At 44.5% G+C, this 15,611-nt stretch overlaps 1 protein-coding gene across 1 annotated transcript in view; it reads left to right on the top strand.

The window, feature by feature from the left end:
* The window catches only part of DSCAM (DS cell adhesion molecule), a 341,028-nt gene that overhangs the window by 175,014 nt on the left and 150,403 nt on the right, over window positions 1-15,611 (top strand). Inside the window, exon 12 of the mRNA XM_033232515.1 lies at window positions 11,476-11,546. Coding sequence (XP_033088406.1) covers window positions 11,476-11,546 — 71 coding nt within the window. The remainder of the gene's footprint in view (window positions 1-11,475; window positions 11,547-15,611) is intronic.

The following is a 15,611-nucleotide window of genomic DNA, read 5'->3' as shown; positions in this document are numbered from 1 at the left end:
GGCGGAGGTCTTTGATGCGTGCTCTCCGTAGTTCTGTGCCCTGTAAAAAACGCAGACAGCGCTCTGCATCTTACTTTGAAGGCACTGCTCTTCAAATAGGATTTAGTTCAAGTTTCCCATATCCAAGACTTAAAAGAAAGACGTATGAGGCTAACAATCTGGTGAGATTCAAAGAATCATGCAGTTTTACAATTCCTTTATTTGGACACGTGGAATCCAGGTTGATAGGAGAACCCTGAGTGTATTTCTTTCCCCAGACGCTGTGAAGTCCAGTGCGGGAGGAAGCAGTAACGCTTCACTAGGAATCTGCAAGCCTGCTTGCCGTGCAGGAGATGTGGGAAGGGGAACAGATTACTTTATTGACTAGAAACATCAATATTTAAAAATAATTTTTCTGCTCTTTTTTTCTGTTGCAAATAACATTATATTTATGTTACACATTCAGAAGATAGAAATAAGCATTGTGGAGAAGGCAAAACGGCTTCCATCATTTTCCCACCTAGAGCTAACCCAGGAACAGGCAGTAATAACTGGCTAAATAATTTCATCTCCCACACACGCACCTGCACACAGACACGCACCAGTGTATACACACCTCTTAACACACTGTGGGCCACTCATGTTTCCTGGGGGTGAAATTAACAGGTGTGCAGAGAACTGAGCAATGAGGCAATGGTCCATGGATGCTGATTGTCAGCCTGCCTCTTGGCAGGAGGAGAGGAAGCCACCGTGCTTGGGTTTCTCCCAGGATGAAAAATAAGGAGTGCATGCCTGGCTCATTTATTGGAGGGAAAGAGTGTCCAGCTCCCAAACCTGCCTCTTGTTTTCCTGCCCACCATCAGAGCAATCAGCCACTCCCTACTGTAGGGAAGATGTCAGCTTAGTCTCAGGTCCCTATTTTTCCATCACCAAGATTAAGGTGATTGCCATACCCAGATGGCTAACAGAAGAACGGAGGTTTGTTCCAACTTTCAGTAGAGATTGATCTTGGCTTCCTTCCCACCACCTCATCTCTGCTACCTCCATTAACAGCATCCCAAATAGAAATCAAGCTTATGTATCTCTTAAATACTTTTCTACAATTTATAGTGATATCTCTCACCACATGTTTAACAAATCTCATATTGCCAAATGGGTCAATTATTTTCAAGTTTTCATTAGTATAAACACCACTACAATGAACATCCTGGTGGTATGTCTTTTGCCATCTCCAAGATCATTTTCTTAGATTAAATCCTAAGAAGTCAGATAGTTGGATCAATAAAATGCAACATTTTCACTCTTCTGGTATCTGTAATCAATGTTGTCTTCAAGAGAATAGGTTAAAATGTACAACTCTTTCTGAACTGCAGAGGAATGCCCATTTCTCAATGTTGAAAGATGTCAGTTCTTGAAAATTGTTTTCAAGAGTGAGTGACAGAAGACCTTTATGCTGAAGTGCCTGAGAGTGAGCCATTTCTGAGACTTGGATTCTCTGTATGATTTCTCATCTGCAAAATGGACATTATGATGCCTTTCTGCTCCTTACACAGACATATCTTATTGAAAAAACTCTCAAGTTCTAAAAATACTTTGCATGTCTCAGAAATAAGTGAGAAATAAGTGTTAATCTGCTCCTGCAAAAATAGAATTGTATTTAATTATGTATGTAAACAACCCACTAACTTCCTCAGATCTCTGGAATTTCATTACGCTGGGTACTTAGGGAAAATATGCTGTCCCCATCCTGCAGCCCAAAATGTCATCTCTGACTTCCTGCTCAATCTTCTGCATCCCTCTCAGATGAGATTTTTAATCCTTTTAATCGCTTTTCTAAGCCTGCCCCATCCCAGCCAGCTCCTCAGGATAGCAGCATTTTTCCGGTGATGTATTTTGCACCTGCTTTTCTGATTGCCATTATTAATGCTGCTGTTGTTGCTTTTTTCTTCGTTTCCTCTGTGACCTCTGCTGCGGCTGGCAGTTGCCATGGCAGCAGCTCTCTCCCTGCCAGAAGGCCAGGTGAACAGCCTCTGGGGTGCTGATCTGCAGGGCAGCTGCCTGGCATGTCTGCAGACAGATGCAGACTCCTCCTCTTTGGCTCCCGGGCTGACCTTTTGTATTCTATCTGGGTGCTGGCTGTGGCAGCCCCACACAGCCCCTCTCCTTTAATATTCAGAGGAGCTAAGGGGAAGGAAAGGAAAAGAGCAGGTTCCAGAAATGGAAAGCTACAGCAGAGAACTTGTCTTTGTCTTGGTTCATAGGTTTGCATGACTGAAATTAAAAAATCAATTTCCTATGTGTAACTTACCTAGAATGGGTGCTCTGGCCAAAGGCATCCCATTAGAGTGTTCAGCAGGGGCTGTAGACACTGCTGCCCCTTCCCAGCAGGCAAACCCAAAGGCACATCATTTTAGCAGCTGTAGCTGTGTTGAGATGACCTTGTCCCACTGCTCCCTTACTCCTCGTGTGGGCGCCTCCAAAAGCTGTTGGTCCACTCTCTTTTACTGTAATATAGTACCCAAGTCTTGGGCACACGAGGATGCCTCCCCGATGCTACTACTTTGCAGCGACACTCATTGACTCCCCAGAGCCCTATGCCCAGCACTGACCTGCCTTTGCATGCTCCCACACCTCTATTGTTGTGCTTCCTCCCCTGTGTGGAAGGCACTACAGGTTCCATGTCCCCTTTTCTGTGCTCTTCCTTGAAAAGCCTAGTTCAAGGATGCCTTCCTCCCTGGTGCAATGCCTTTTTCCATCTCCCAGGTATAGTTGGGACTCCTCAGCTCAGCACGGAAGAGGAATTTTGCTGACAGTAGCCTTTGAGGTATATCGTTATGTCTTCATGGACCCTGCTGTCTGTGATGATATGCCACCTGATGTGGAGGGGCTGTGGCCCCCTCCACAATTCTGTCCCTTGTGTGTGTCTGGCATAAGGGAGATGAACGTATGAGATGAACATTTATAAACATTATTCACAGTATTGTCTTCAGAATGGGTGTCGCAATGAGCAGAGTATGTGTGTGTGCGTGTGCGCGTGCGTGTGTGTGTGTGTGTGTGTGTGTGTGTGTGTGTTGAGAAAATGTATCCTGGATTAAACCCACAGTGAAATTCTGAAGGGTGCCCTGGTCTGAATGTTCATGCCTTCCCTTTCAAATTAATATCTTGAAACCTAATTCCTAATGCAATAATATTAAGAAGTGGGTCGGAAGTTACCCCTTCTGCCCTGGGAGGACACGGGAGGAAGGCACCATCTATGAACCAGAAGAATAAGCCCTCACCAGACACCAAATCTGGCATCTTGATCTTGGAATTCTTAACCTCTAGAAATAAATTTCTGTAAGAAATAAACTTCTGAGCCAGGTGCAGTGGTTCACGCCTGTAATCCCAGCACTTTGGGAGGCTGAGGCAGGGGGATCACTTGAGGTCAGGAGTTCAAGACCAGCCTGGCCAACATGGCCAAACCGTGTCTCTACTAAAAATACAAAAAAAAAAAAGAAAAAAAATTAGCCATGCATTGTGACACATGCCTGTAATCCCAGCTACTTGGGAGGCTGAAGCAGGAGAATCGCTTGAACCCTGGAGGGGGAGGTTGTAGTGAGCTGAGGTCATGCCACTGCACTTCAGCCTGGGCAACAGAGTGAGACTCCTTGTCAAAAAAAGAAAAGGAAATAAACTCCTGTTGTGTGTAAATCATGCAGTTTATAGCAGCCCCAAAAGACTAAGACAAGAACTTCATGCAGAAAAGTAGAGAAAGGTGAAAGATAGAAGAGGAAGGCCGAGGGGAAAGAAGACAGGGAAGAATACAGCCCCCATCAGAGCTCCAGTGACTAACTAGGAAATAGCTGCATCTGGGGCTCGAGGTGCTCTCCCCTAATCCTGATGGAATACGGCATATTCCAGGCCATAAGCTGCGGCCCACGACAAACCAGGCCTGTGGATATGAGTCGGCTTAGTGTTGTGCAAAACTTTTTAATTCGGTGTTAATTTTTTAAATCTGGAAATTTCATCTGAAAATCTAAATTTTGAGTTGCTCTTGAGTTCCTGCTTGGCAGTAATGAGCTGGAGTTAAGCATGGAGTGGCCACCCCAGAGGCTGACCATACACCCTCAGTGAGCCGTAGTTCCCATCCTCCATTCATTGAAGGGTCAGCACACTACAGTCGGTGAGCCAAATTTTACCTACAGACCTTGAACTAAGCATAGTTTTTACATCTTAAAAAAAAAAAAAAAAAAAGAATAACATGGGCCCATAAAGCCCAAAATTTGTACTGTCTGAGTCTTTATAGAAATGTTTATGGATCTCTGGTGAAGTCTGGCCACCATGGGAATTTGAGTTTTAGATTTCTGCTGTATCCACTGCAAAGCTTAGTGAGGAAGGGATTTCTGCCATTGGCATAGTGTCCCTACCTAATGTTGGGAAATCACATTGCTCCAACCCCAAACTACCGAGTTGATTTGCATGTGAAAGTGCATGAAGCATTATCATACCACTTTAATACACTTGACCTCAGAGAATAGCCATGAAGCCAAGGCCACACCATTCAGCAGTCTTCACGGTTTCCCCCACCCCCCCAGCATCAGCAGCCCCCACAACAAAGGAGCAGTCAAGAGAGTAAGTGACACAGTCGGAGTTAACAAGATCAGCTGTTAATGGACCCGAAGTGTGTCTCTTTGACACAGATCAGCCATGTGACACGTGACATTCACAGCTGACCCTTGCTGCAGACCAACTTCCCCATTAGCAGCTGCCCCCTGCAGGTCGTGAGTCACTTAGTGCCTTGTGACTGAGTTTGGGGTGGCTGCCCCCTTCATTATTTTCACTATAAATCTATGCATAGAACGTGCAGCCTCAATTAGTGGGCGCTCGTTGAAACACCACTGAATTTGACAGACCATCAGAGAACGGAAGGTGTGGATTATGGAAGGGTCATGACGCAGAGTCGCTGGGTTTCCAAGGAATCTGGCACTAAGTTAAGTCCTCGCCTCATCTTTCCTCCCATTCCAGGGCAGCAGCTGTGACCTGGAAGAAGAGTTCCTATGCGCTAAGCTGGGGCAGAGGGGAGAGGATGGAATGAGGGCAGAAGGAATAAAAGTCAGGAGCATGTGAAACAAACATAGAGCAGGCTGTGCTGATTAGCTCAGAGGGCGGCATCAATGTGTTCTTCAGGAAGAGTCAAATGCACGGCGTTCACTCAGCGAGAAGAGCCGAGCACACCCCATGCCCAACCAGGCCCTCATTGATCTGCTTCTGTAGATTTTTGTCATTCTTCTCCATCCTGGGTTTGAAGAAACTTTGGAAATTAAACCTAAAGAAAGTTATCGGCCTTCTTGCTATCCCTCATACACAGTGTGTATACCTCTGTCTGCCATCCTGAAATGTTCTGGAACAGTTCTGGAATGTTCTGAAATGTTCTTCCTTTCTTCCCTTACCACTTTCAAACATTATTCTCCAAGAATCCGATCCTGGCCACCCTATTAAAATTCATCCTGCTGCCCACTCCACTGGGTCCCCTTCCTCCCTTACCACTCTCCTTCTGCCAGTTGCTTGTATCACCACCCAGTGTACTGTATAAGTTGTTGACTTATTTTGCTTATAGTCTGTTTTGATCCCATCCCACCAGGACAGGTGGAGTTGTTCTGCTCACTCACTGCTGTATCCCAGGCACCTAGAATGGTGTTTAGCACGTAGGATGTGCTAATTAAATAAGTAGGTTAAATAAATGAGCCATTTATTTAATAAATAGTTATTACATGACTTCAGCCTTTTTTCATCTGGGCACCAGCTATTCTTTGTCGTACTTTGATTTTTACTAAACACTATCTTGGTTCCCTTTGTCCAACACAGAGCATGCCTCTCAGCCACCCACCCAACTCCTGTAGAAGACAAATGTGTGTTTGTAGAATTGTACAGCTGCTCCTCACTACTTTTTAAAAATTTATATATTTTTTCTACTTTTGTATCCCAGTCTTTGCCTAGTTTAGGACCTGGCACATAGAAGGCAAATCTCCCATTCAGAACCAGAGGCAAAAACATGGGAGTGGTTCCCACTGGGGTGATTGAGCCCATATCAATCAATGATGAGGCCCCAAGATGCTGGTTAAAGCCAAGATATAGAGACAGGGAGGAGAGTATTTTGGAGCAGAATGGAGCACCGAGGCTTGAGTCCCAGATCTGGGAGGGACACAGGAGCTGCTGGGCAGCCGCAGGCTGTCCAGGTGAGGAGGGACAGGGACAGAGCCAGCGTAGCGAGGAAGGATCAGGACAGGGAAGCAAAGCAGAGATCCATGCGTTTGGCAATCAGGAGGCCCCTGTCATCCCTGTGTTTTCAGCCACACAGAATGAATTGCCCTGCCTTTTACCTTTGCAAGCATAATAGAAATTATAAAGATAGTCTTTGCTTATTACTGGTTTACAGATTGAAGAGTTTTGGCTTTTGTAGAAATGCAGAGTTTATTTTGGAAAATAACTTTTTTTTTTTTTTTTTTGAGATGGAGTCTTGCTCTGTTGCCCAGGCTGAAGTGCAATGGCACAATCTCAGCTCACTGCAACCTCCGCCTCCTGGGTTCAAGCAGTTATCCTGCCTCAGCCTCTCCAGTGGCTGGGATTGTGGGCATGCACCCCTGCACCCAGCTGACTTTTGTATTTTTAGTAGAGACCGTGTTTCACCATGTTAGCCAGGCTGGTCTTGAGCTCCTGACCTCAGGTGATCTGCCCACTCCGGTCTTCCAAAGTTCTGGGATTACAGGTGTGAGCCACTGTGCCCAGCCTTGGAAAATCACCTTCACCTCTAGCCTTCTCCATCCCCAGGAAATAAGCTAAATATTCAGGGTGGGGCTGGGGGATGGGGAAGCCAATTCTGCTTTCTCTATATATTACATTTGAAACCATGTAAGTAAATTCTTAAATGTCCAATGTCAACACGTTTTTCAAATTTAGTTAAATAAATGGATATACCTAATGATTGACGCTTAATGCATTTTGCATTGGGAACTCAATCGGCTTTGGATTGTAATTGTATAGGCATCATTGGCAATGAGATGAGAACCTGTGAAAAAATTACAGGTCAGGAGTTATACAGAAAGCAATAAAATTCTTAAAGAAGGCAAATTTTGTATAATTTAAAACATTTTTAAAGTAATGTTTTAGAGACATAGTAGAAAACTTTAGTGTCATTTGTAAAACACAAGCAAACAAAAAACCTTCCTAATGATATTGGGCATAGCCATAATGTGTGTTTGTATAAATTAAATTCTTTTGGTTTGTCTGGACTGTTTTCATCACTTTTTTTTTTAAGAGGAGGGATCCAAGTGCTCTCACTTCAGGGAACAGGCAGAACAATAAATACATTATCGACAAATCATGGCAGCATTGGTAGGCTAAGTAATTAAGCTGTTACGTTCTTAAAAACAATCAAGTCTGTCCTGGATACAAGAACTGTATCCCCTCTCCTCTTCAGTGGGGACCTTCATAAAATACCAGACCTGGGCCTGGCATGGTGGCTCACACCTGTAGTCCCAGCACTTTGGGAGGCTGAGGCGGACGGATCACTTGAGGCCAGGAGTTCGAGACCAGCCTGGGAAACATGGCAAAACCCCATCTCTACTAAAAATACAAAAGTCAGCCAGGTATGGTGGCATACACCTGTAAGCCCAGCTACTTGGGAGACTGAAGCAGGAGAATCACTTGAACCTGGGCTGTAGAGGTTGCAGTGAGCCGAGATCATACCACTGCATTCTAGCCTGGGCAACAGAGTGAGACCCTGTCTCAGGAAACATATATACCAGACCAGATTGGAAAAGCAAGTTATTCCCAATTCATGATTACGTTATGGAATGTGTGCTTTCTGATAGAATTGAGGACATTCTTGTAAACACTATGGTGGCACCTTTGGTTTAATTATGAATATATCTCAACTGGAAAATCAGGACTGCAACTCTTGTCGGCCGTCTTTCTGAGAGGACCAAACCAAAGGCCACGCCCCAGGGAGCCAGAGGATTCAGGATGAGACAGTGCCCCTACATTGCCCCCAGTTCCTAACAAACTGGCTTCTTGTTAAATTCAGTTAAGGGCAACTAAATTAAAGTAACACAGCCTCAGTATAGCTGTCAGACTCAAAAATCATTTTTCAAGGATTTTTATGGAAAACGATGTGCTTTTCATTGGGCACAGAATTATCCCTGTGTGAGGGAAATCCATTCCATGAGTTTTTATTGAATTTGATGTCCAAAGTTTCCTGCCTAAGCTTGACCCCATGTGCAAGAAATTGGGTACAGAGCCTTAACAATAATTACCACCATTAGCTGGAAGCCAGCCTCTCCCTCGGCTTCTGTTCCGGACTTTAACTTCAGTTCTAGCAGAGCCTTTGCACTTTTGGAATTAATAGATCTGAGAGGCTGCAGCACGCCAGACTGCCAGTTGTCCCCGGACCTGCTGAGGAGAGGGATGCATGCTCAGCATTTCAGCATCTACAAATTGCTTTACCCGTTCAAAGTAAGGACGCACTCTGGGCTCAGTTCCTGGTGCCATGTAGAATCTGCTGGGTGACCAGAGACATGCAAAGACAGACACGCAAATGTATATGCACACTACAGGGACAGGTCCCCAGGCCCAGGCGGGGATAAACTGCAGCAGGAGGCCCACAGACACGGGCAGCAAACCCTGATGGAGGGAGAAGAAAGCTCCAGGGAAAAGGTTGGGATCTACCCAGGGGTCCCATGTGTTTTGAACATGGCTGGGACACAGTTCATAAAGAGTGTGCAGAACATAAGCATGGAGAGGACAGCGAGGTGCCATCTGGGAGCAGAAAATTACTAGGATGGGTGAACAGTGTGAATTGTGCTCTGGGGCCATGTCCCTTTTAAAAGAGTACAATAGAGACCAGAATTAATGTTCAGGAACTAAATAGAAACTGTAACCAGGCATAGAAGTGGGGTGAAAGTGGGGCAGCAGAGTGAGAGATAGGGATGCCCATAAGGGCGATGGTGGAGAAAGCAGAGGAAAGGGGCCATTTGGAACAGATGCCAGGGACAGCATCAGCAAGTGTGTGAATGAGGGGTGCAGGGAACAAGCAGCCCAGAGATCTAACCCCCATCTCCTCTCTCTCTCCAGCTCTTGCCTTTTAACACCTTTGTTTTAATTATGAATACATCTTAACTGGAAAATTGAGGCTGCAATATCCCCGTTTCCTTTCGAACTCATATTTCTAAACCATACCAACCATATATTCTGGAGAATCCGCTTCGTCTCTTGGCATTCTTATAGCATCATTCTCTCCCAGTCCCGCCAGCCCCAACCTGCGGAATCAGCTTCCTTCTTGGTCCTCAGTGCGCTCACGGAGCTATGGAGTCCCATTATCCCTGTGTCTTAGAGCACTGACTCCTGGGGAGGGCTACTTTGATAGAGCACCTTAGTGCCCTAAGACACAGGGTGCACCCTTTTCTATAGACCATAGCCATTTTCCAAGCCTTTGTTTTGTTCCTAAAGCCCGTAACTCTCTCCTTCATGTTCCCATTCTGATTTCCTGCTTGGCTTATTGTCCTATTGTTGAGAAAAGCAGCAATCAGGTTTCAACCTGCATCTTTCAACCAGTAAGTTTACCTGTGTCTGCCCTCACCTCACTTCCCTCAACCAGTAAGCCTACCTAAGGCCTTCCATAACTGTACCCTCCTCCCATCCCAGAGGTGTTTGTTCCTATGCCGGACTCACTCCATAGCCTGCATCTTCTGCCCTCTTCAGTTTCTGCCAGGACATTCATTGTTTCTTCAAGTTTACCTTTTGTTGTTGTTGTTAAATTTCTCCCATTTGCTTCCCCCATTTAACAACACTTAATGATACTTATATTATGAATATAATTTCTTATATTTACTGAACATATTGTTTTCGTAACAACCCTTTGATACAAAGTCTGTTGGTCCATTATAGAGAGAGAAAAATGGAGTTACAGACAAGCTAAGTAACCCGCAACAAAAGCACACAGCTAACGAGCGATACAACCAGAATGTGAACTTGGACCAAAAAAACTCAAATGGCCATCAGCTTAGCAACTACATCATGATACTACTCAGAACTTCCTCTTCTGTTATAAAAAAGGAAGCCAGCTTTCCTTGGTCATGTCCTTCCCCAATCTACCCTTTATCTTTAAAGTATCTTCACTTTCCTGTTACTTCCAAACTCTCCAAAACGAGTTCATACTCACTACTTCTGCTTTCTTATCTCCCGTGTGCCATACAACCTTTTGCAAATGTCCACAGAACTGGCTTTCTGTAGTTCTGCAGTGATCTTAAAATTGTCAATCCCAGAACATGTTTTAATCTAAAGGACTCCTTCCCTCTGATCTCTGTGTCATCATTTGCTTCTGCTTCTCAGAAGACACCTGTTTACCTGCTGCCTTGCATTGCAACCTTCTTTCAGTGTGTGTATCTGATAGCTCTGATTACATTCTGAACTCTTGGTTGGCAAAGTGTTTACATCTCTTAGTTCTACACCATGTACCTAGTACATAGCACATTTGCAACACATGCCAATCAGCTCTAACTGGGATGTAATTGGGATTGTCTCTCTCTGGCCTGCTGACTTACTGCACACTCAGCGGAAATAGATTGCTTTACACCGCACACTTTGTTTTCCTCTTCAACATTGCTTCAGCCCTCTGTGGCTAGAGCCCCTGGTTCACAAGGGTTTTTGTTGTTTGTTTGTTTGTTTGTTTGTTTGTTTTGAGACGGAGTCTCGCTCTGTCACCCAGGCTGGAGTGCAGTGGTGCCATCTCAGCTCACTGCAACCTCTGCCTCCCAGGTTCAAGTGATTCTCCTGCCTCAGCCTCCCGAGTAGCTGGGACTACAGGCACCCACCACCACACCTGGCTAATTTTTTGTATTTTTAGTAGAGATGGGGTTTCACCATGTTAGTCAGGATGGTCTCAATCTCCTGATCTTATGATCCGCCCGCGTCGGCCTCCCAAAGTGCCGGGATTACAGGCGTGAGCCACCGTGCCTGGCCACAAGCGTTTTTAATTGAAGAACAAAAGCCATGAAAGACACCCAAAGACAGAAGAATCTTGATTATTTTTGCCCGAAGTCGTTCTAATCAATTGAGAAACCCCAATACCACATCACTAAGCAAAGCTTCCAGCGGGGAGAGAAGGACCTTCAGTACACACCATAGACAGCATTTTATAAGGGAAATTTTGTTTTGCAACTTTCTGTTGTACCCCTTAACTTGTTCAAACTTGGGATTGATACACGAAGTTGTCAAAGACGTGGTGAGAAGGAATACCGTGATAGGTCCTCAAGATTCACGTTTCCAAAGAGCAAATAAGCAAAGGCCAAGAGTTGGACACAGTAACTCTACAAAACTGACGTTTCCCACGACCGCTAAAAACTTCTTTCTCTGTGCCAAACATGGGGATGGGATGACTTCGGGTACCGCCTTTGGCTGTGTAGGCTTCGATCTGCTCCGGCATGCTTCTCTAACCTGCCTGTGGGTTTTTGGTCCTTACAGCTCCTGACGGTCCACCTCAGGAAGTTCACCTGGAGCCTATATCATCTCAGAGCATCAGGGTCACGTGGAAGGTAAACCCAGCAAACACTTGTATTCCCGGTGCTTTCCCCCCAGGGCGAGCCCTTCACTCCTGTTCAGTGTTCCGACACCAAGACTCTCAAATTTTACAAAACTTAGTTTTTCAAAATTAACTTGAAAGCCCTTTTCCTAAAATGCAGTATTTGTATCCACATTTTGAATACTGTCACAGCAAATTCTGTATCTCAGAAAATAAAGTGGTTTTATCTTTTTTTTTTTTTTTTTCTGCTTGAATCTTGATCAAGGTCCTAAGCAGTGGTCTCTACAGAAATAGTGAAACTGAGGTCCCTGACTGCATGCTCTCATTTCATCCCAGCAAAAATGTTTTCAAATTGCTTTGTTTTAAATGACAAAGCATACGGTGGCAGACAGTCCACCGAGGTGGCAGGAAACAGGCCAGGTCCTCACTGTGCCACTAACTTGATGTGTTCTCAAGAAAGCCCCTACATTTTCTTGCCAGCGAAGCGAGCTGTTGAATCATCTGACGCCCAGGGCAGTGCTACCCCACGTGTGGCCCATAGAGGCTGACTGGCTGCTGGTTACTTTAGTGTTTGTTGTAAGTAGCCGGGAGAGAAAGAAAGCTTCAGCCACAATGTAAACAATTGCATCACTAAGCACATTGTTTCATTCAACAGCCATGGTTTCCATAGCAAACTTCCTCCAGTAAGGAAGCAGTGTTGATTCTGGAGCAAGCTCATCACCAACCACCACTGTTCCGTGAACTTCAAGTCAGTAGCATGGCCCTGACCTGGTGGGCCATGGCATTAGTCATCCTCCTGAATGTGCTCTTGGAGATGACTGTCTTAGGCCAAATTCCATTTCATCCAGAATGTTATTATCGAACCAAGATTTCTGTAACTATCCCAGCTCTGAATTTCTCTCATTGCATGTGATTTTTTTTTTTCTTATCTCTTTCCTCACCCTTTTTTTTCCTGTGGTATCAATGGGAGAAGAGGGCAGCCAACAACCACAATGAGGTCTTTACATCACACACCTCTTCTAACCATTGCATCTGTTATTTTGTTTGATTGTTTGTTTGTTTTCCCTCTAGTGTGGGTTCTTTCATAAGATGACCAGCCTCTGTAACAAAAATGGATTTTCAGTGTTGGGGCGGATACCACCTTTGGTATTACATGCGTTAATGCAGCCCCTTTGCGTCAGCGTTTCTCAACCGCAGTCAATGAGTTGTGTTTCCAGTGGGCGGTGTGATATGACTGTTTAGCTGCACAGACTGTGCAGGCCGAGGAGTGTGGGGGGGCGGTGTCATTGGTCTTTGTGAGCACATTCACCACCTGCGAGCATCACACACATTGTAGAATAAAGACACTCAGCAAGCCATAACCCCACACGCATTCCCGCCACTCTACAAATGGAATGCTGACTCACTCTGTCTTGAATGGAAGACTGTGAAGTTTTACCCACTAGCTTTACACATTCTCTTGTGTTTTTCCCTGAAAAAGACCAGGTATTACTATGGCCTCAAAAGCTATTTGGGTCTTTTGGGTCCTGCATGAGAGAGGTGTCTGTCCACAGAGGATCTAGCTCTTATAACTAAAAATGGAAACTTCTGAGGCTTTAAAAGGCATTGTATCCTTTCTCTCTCTGTAGAAAGCAGCCACAAAAGTCAGTGCATTGCAGTTAAATTTCTTTTGAGTGCCAAAGGATGAACATGTTGTGGGACTATTAAAAGGAAGCTTGGCTTTCATTAGATTGTGAATCGACTGTAATATATTGTTCATGGAGGAGTGCAATCTATCTCTGTAGTGGGCCTTTGTGGCATGGCCTGTCAGCAGGCAGACTTGCCGGTGATCTAACTGACTAATGAGGTAGGGGCTGCCCTGTTACCAGCTTATCATTTCACGTTGGCCTGTTTATATAATGAGCTTTTAAAGGACAACACTGATTCAATCGAGTTGGATGCTATTACGTGAAATCTAATGTATATGTAAAGGACAATATGTTACATACAACATGCCTTTATTTATGGCATAAAATCCAGAATATCTGTTTTGTGTAAGGAGAAAGAAAGGAGAAATAGCGTTAGCCCCAAAGACGGAGCCCCACATCTGTCAGTCAGGGTGGACATATGCAGTCGTGGGAAGTCTAAGGTGGAGGCTCATTGATGGTCACGGATGTTGATCAGAAGTAAAAGATGCATTCAGTAGAGAGATACAGGGTAAAGGAGGAAATAGCTCTGGGGTTTTGGTGGGAAAATAACCATTTAGACTCTAAGCCTTTTAAAGGTAAGGGGTGCTTTGGTGGCCTTTCTCTAACACTGGAGATAGATATTACATTTATTTAATTATCATTGAACAAACACTGCTTCTGTAACAACACTCTCTATTGATCAAAATAAGCAACTTTCCCCTTTTATTTTTATTTTATTTATTTATTATTTATTTTGAAACAGAGTCTCACTCTGTCGCCCAGGCTGGAGTGCAGATGGCACAATCTTAGTTCCCTGTAACCTGTGTCTCCCAAGTTCAAGCAATTCTCCTGCCTCAGCCTCCCACGTAGCTGGGATTACAGGCACGTGCCACCACACCCAGCTAATTTTTTTGTATTTTTAGTAGAAACAGGGGTTTTCACCATGTTGGCCAGGCTGGTCTTGAACTCCTGACCTCAAGTGATCCTCCCACCTCAGCCTCCCAAAGTGCTGGGATTACAGGTGTGAGCCAGCGCACCCGGCACCCCTTTTATCTTAGTTATTTCTTTCACCAAAGAAGAGCTTCTGATTTTAAAATCTTTCATGTCCAGCAAAGGTTGCTCAGGACCTAGTGAATGCAGCCATCCTACATCAGCTACAGCACCTGGATTCAGGCCCCTTACCTTGCCCCACCTTCCCAGGGATACCTACCCACGCAGCAGTCCACAAGTATTATCGTCTTTCTTGTCAGTGTTCCACGGTTTGTAACACGCTCACCTCTCCTGTCCATTCCTGCTCATTTGAGGCTCAGATTGTGCATGACTGCCGCCGTGAAAATGGGAATTTCCAAAGTGCAGTTAGAGTTTCACCCTCTGTGTTATCCATCACTCTTGGTGATAGCTCAGTGAGGTCCCCACCCCATGGCTTCTGCAGTCTGTTTCATGTGCATCCCCTCCACTGTTTTGGGAGCTCCTTGGCGGCAGGAAGAGAGGCTCACTCAGCTCCGATCCCTCGTGGCTGACATGTGTTCCATGAATGAATGAATGGGTTGCGTGAAGGAGAGGTGAGTGTATATGTGAGTTGGGAAGGAAGAGCCCTAGAAGACAAGTGTTCCATATGACAATTGCCTGTGAAGCATTATGTGTTTCTGAGACTGCCATGGAGAAGGCTTCCCAGGTATTAGGATCTCCAGACAGCAAACATGCTGAGCTCAGGCCTAACTCATGATACAGTGAAATGCCCCAGCCTGTACAATGGCAGGCACCCAAAGATGTGAACCACACTCAATACACCAGGCGACCAACCACTTTTCATGTGAGTTTCTACTATAGTAATTTTCAATATAGTTCATTGAAAAGTAAAGGGCAATAGTGGTCCAATTTGTGATAAGTTTCATGGGAAATGGACATCTTCACATCCCAAATGTAAGCCCATAGAAAGATGTTCAAGAACCACAAGCGTATTTGATGTCTATATTATGCAAGATAAAGTCTTGGAAAGGGCTCTTAAATACTTTTACAAATATTAAGTTAACTAAAGTGCTAACCGAGGCCTTGACAGAAATTCAAAAGACGATGTAAGCGGTTCTGAATAAACTAAAATAAATGACAGTAAAGTTTCATTTGACAGTCTTGGAAAAACAAAAGGATTTGTGTCAGCAAATGCAATTTAATTTGTGGCAGATTTTGTTTCTGATTCAAAATCAGAAAGAATATTTAAAGCTATAAATAATTGATAACATATTTGATAAAGTACCTGAAAATTGTACAACTAAGGAATTCTTTGGTTTTTCAGAAAATTCTGATTTTTAGTTTATCTCCTAAAGTGTCTCTTTTAGCAGTGTCTGTCACCTTCTCTCGTAATCAGTCTCAGAATCAACTTACCCTCCTTTTATGCAAATTAAGGACAACGT

The sequence above is a fragment of the Trachypithecus francoisi genome, unplaced genomic scaffold (genome assembly GCF_009764315.1).
Source record: "Trachypithecus francoisi isolate TF-2019V2 unplaced genomic scaffold, Tfra_2.0 Lachesis_group14, whole genome shotgun sequence".
Taxonomy (NCBI): Eukaryota; Metazoa; Chordata; class Mammalia; order Primates; family Cercopithecidae; genus Trachypithecus; species Trachypithecus francoisi.
Note: the sequence above shows the minus strand (reverse complement) of the source record. Positions and strands in the feature narration are given on the sequence as shown.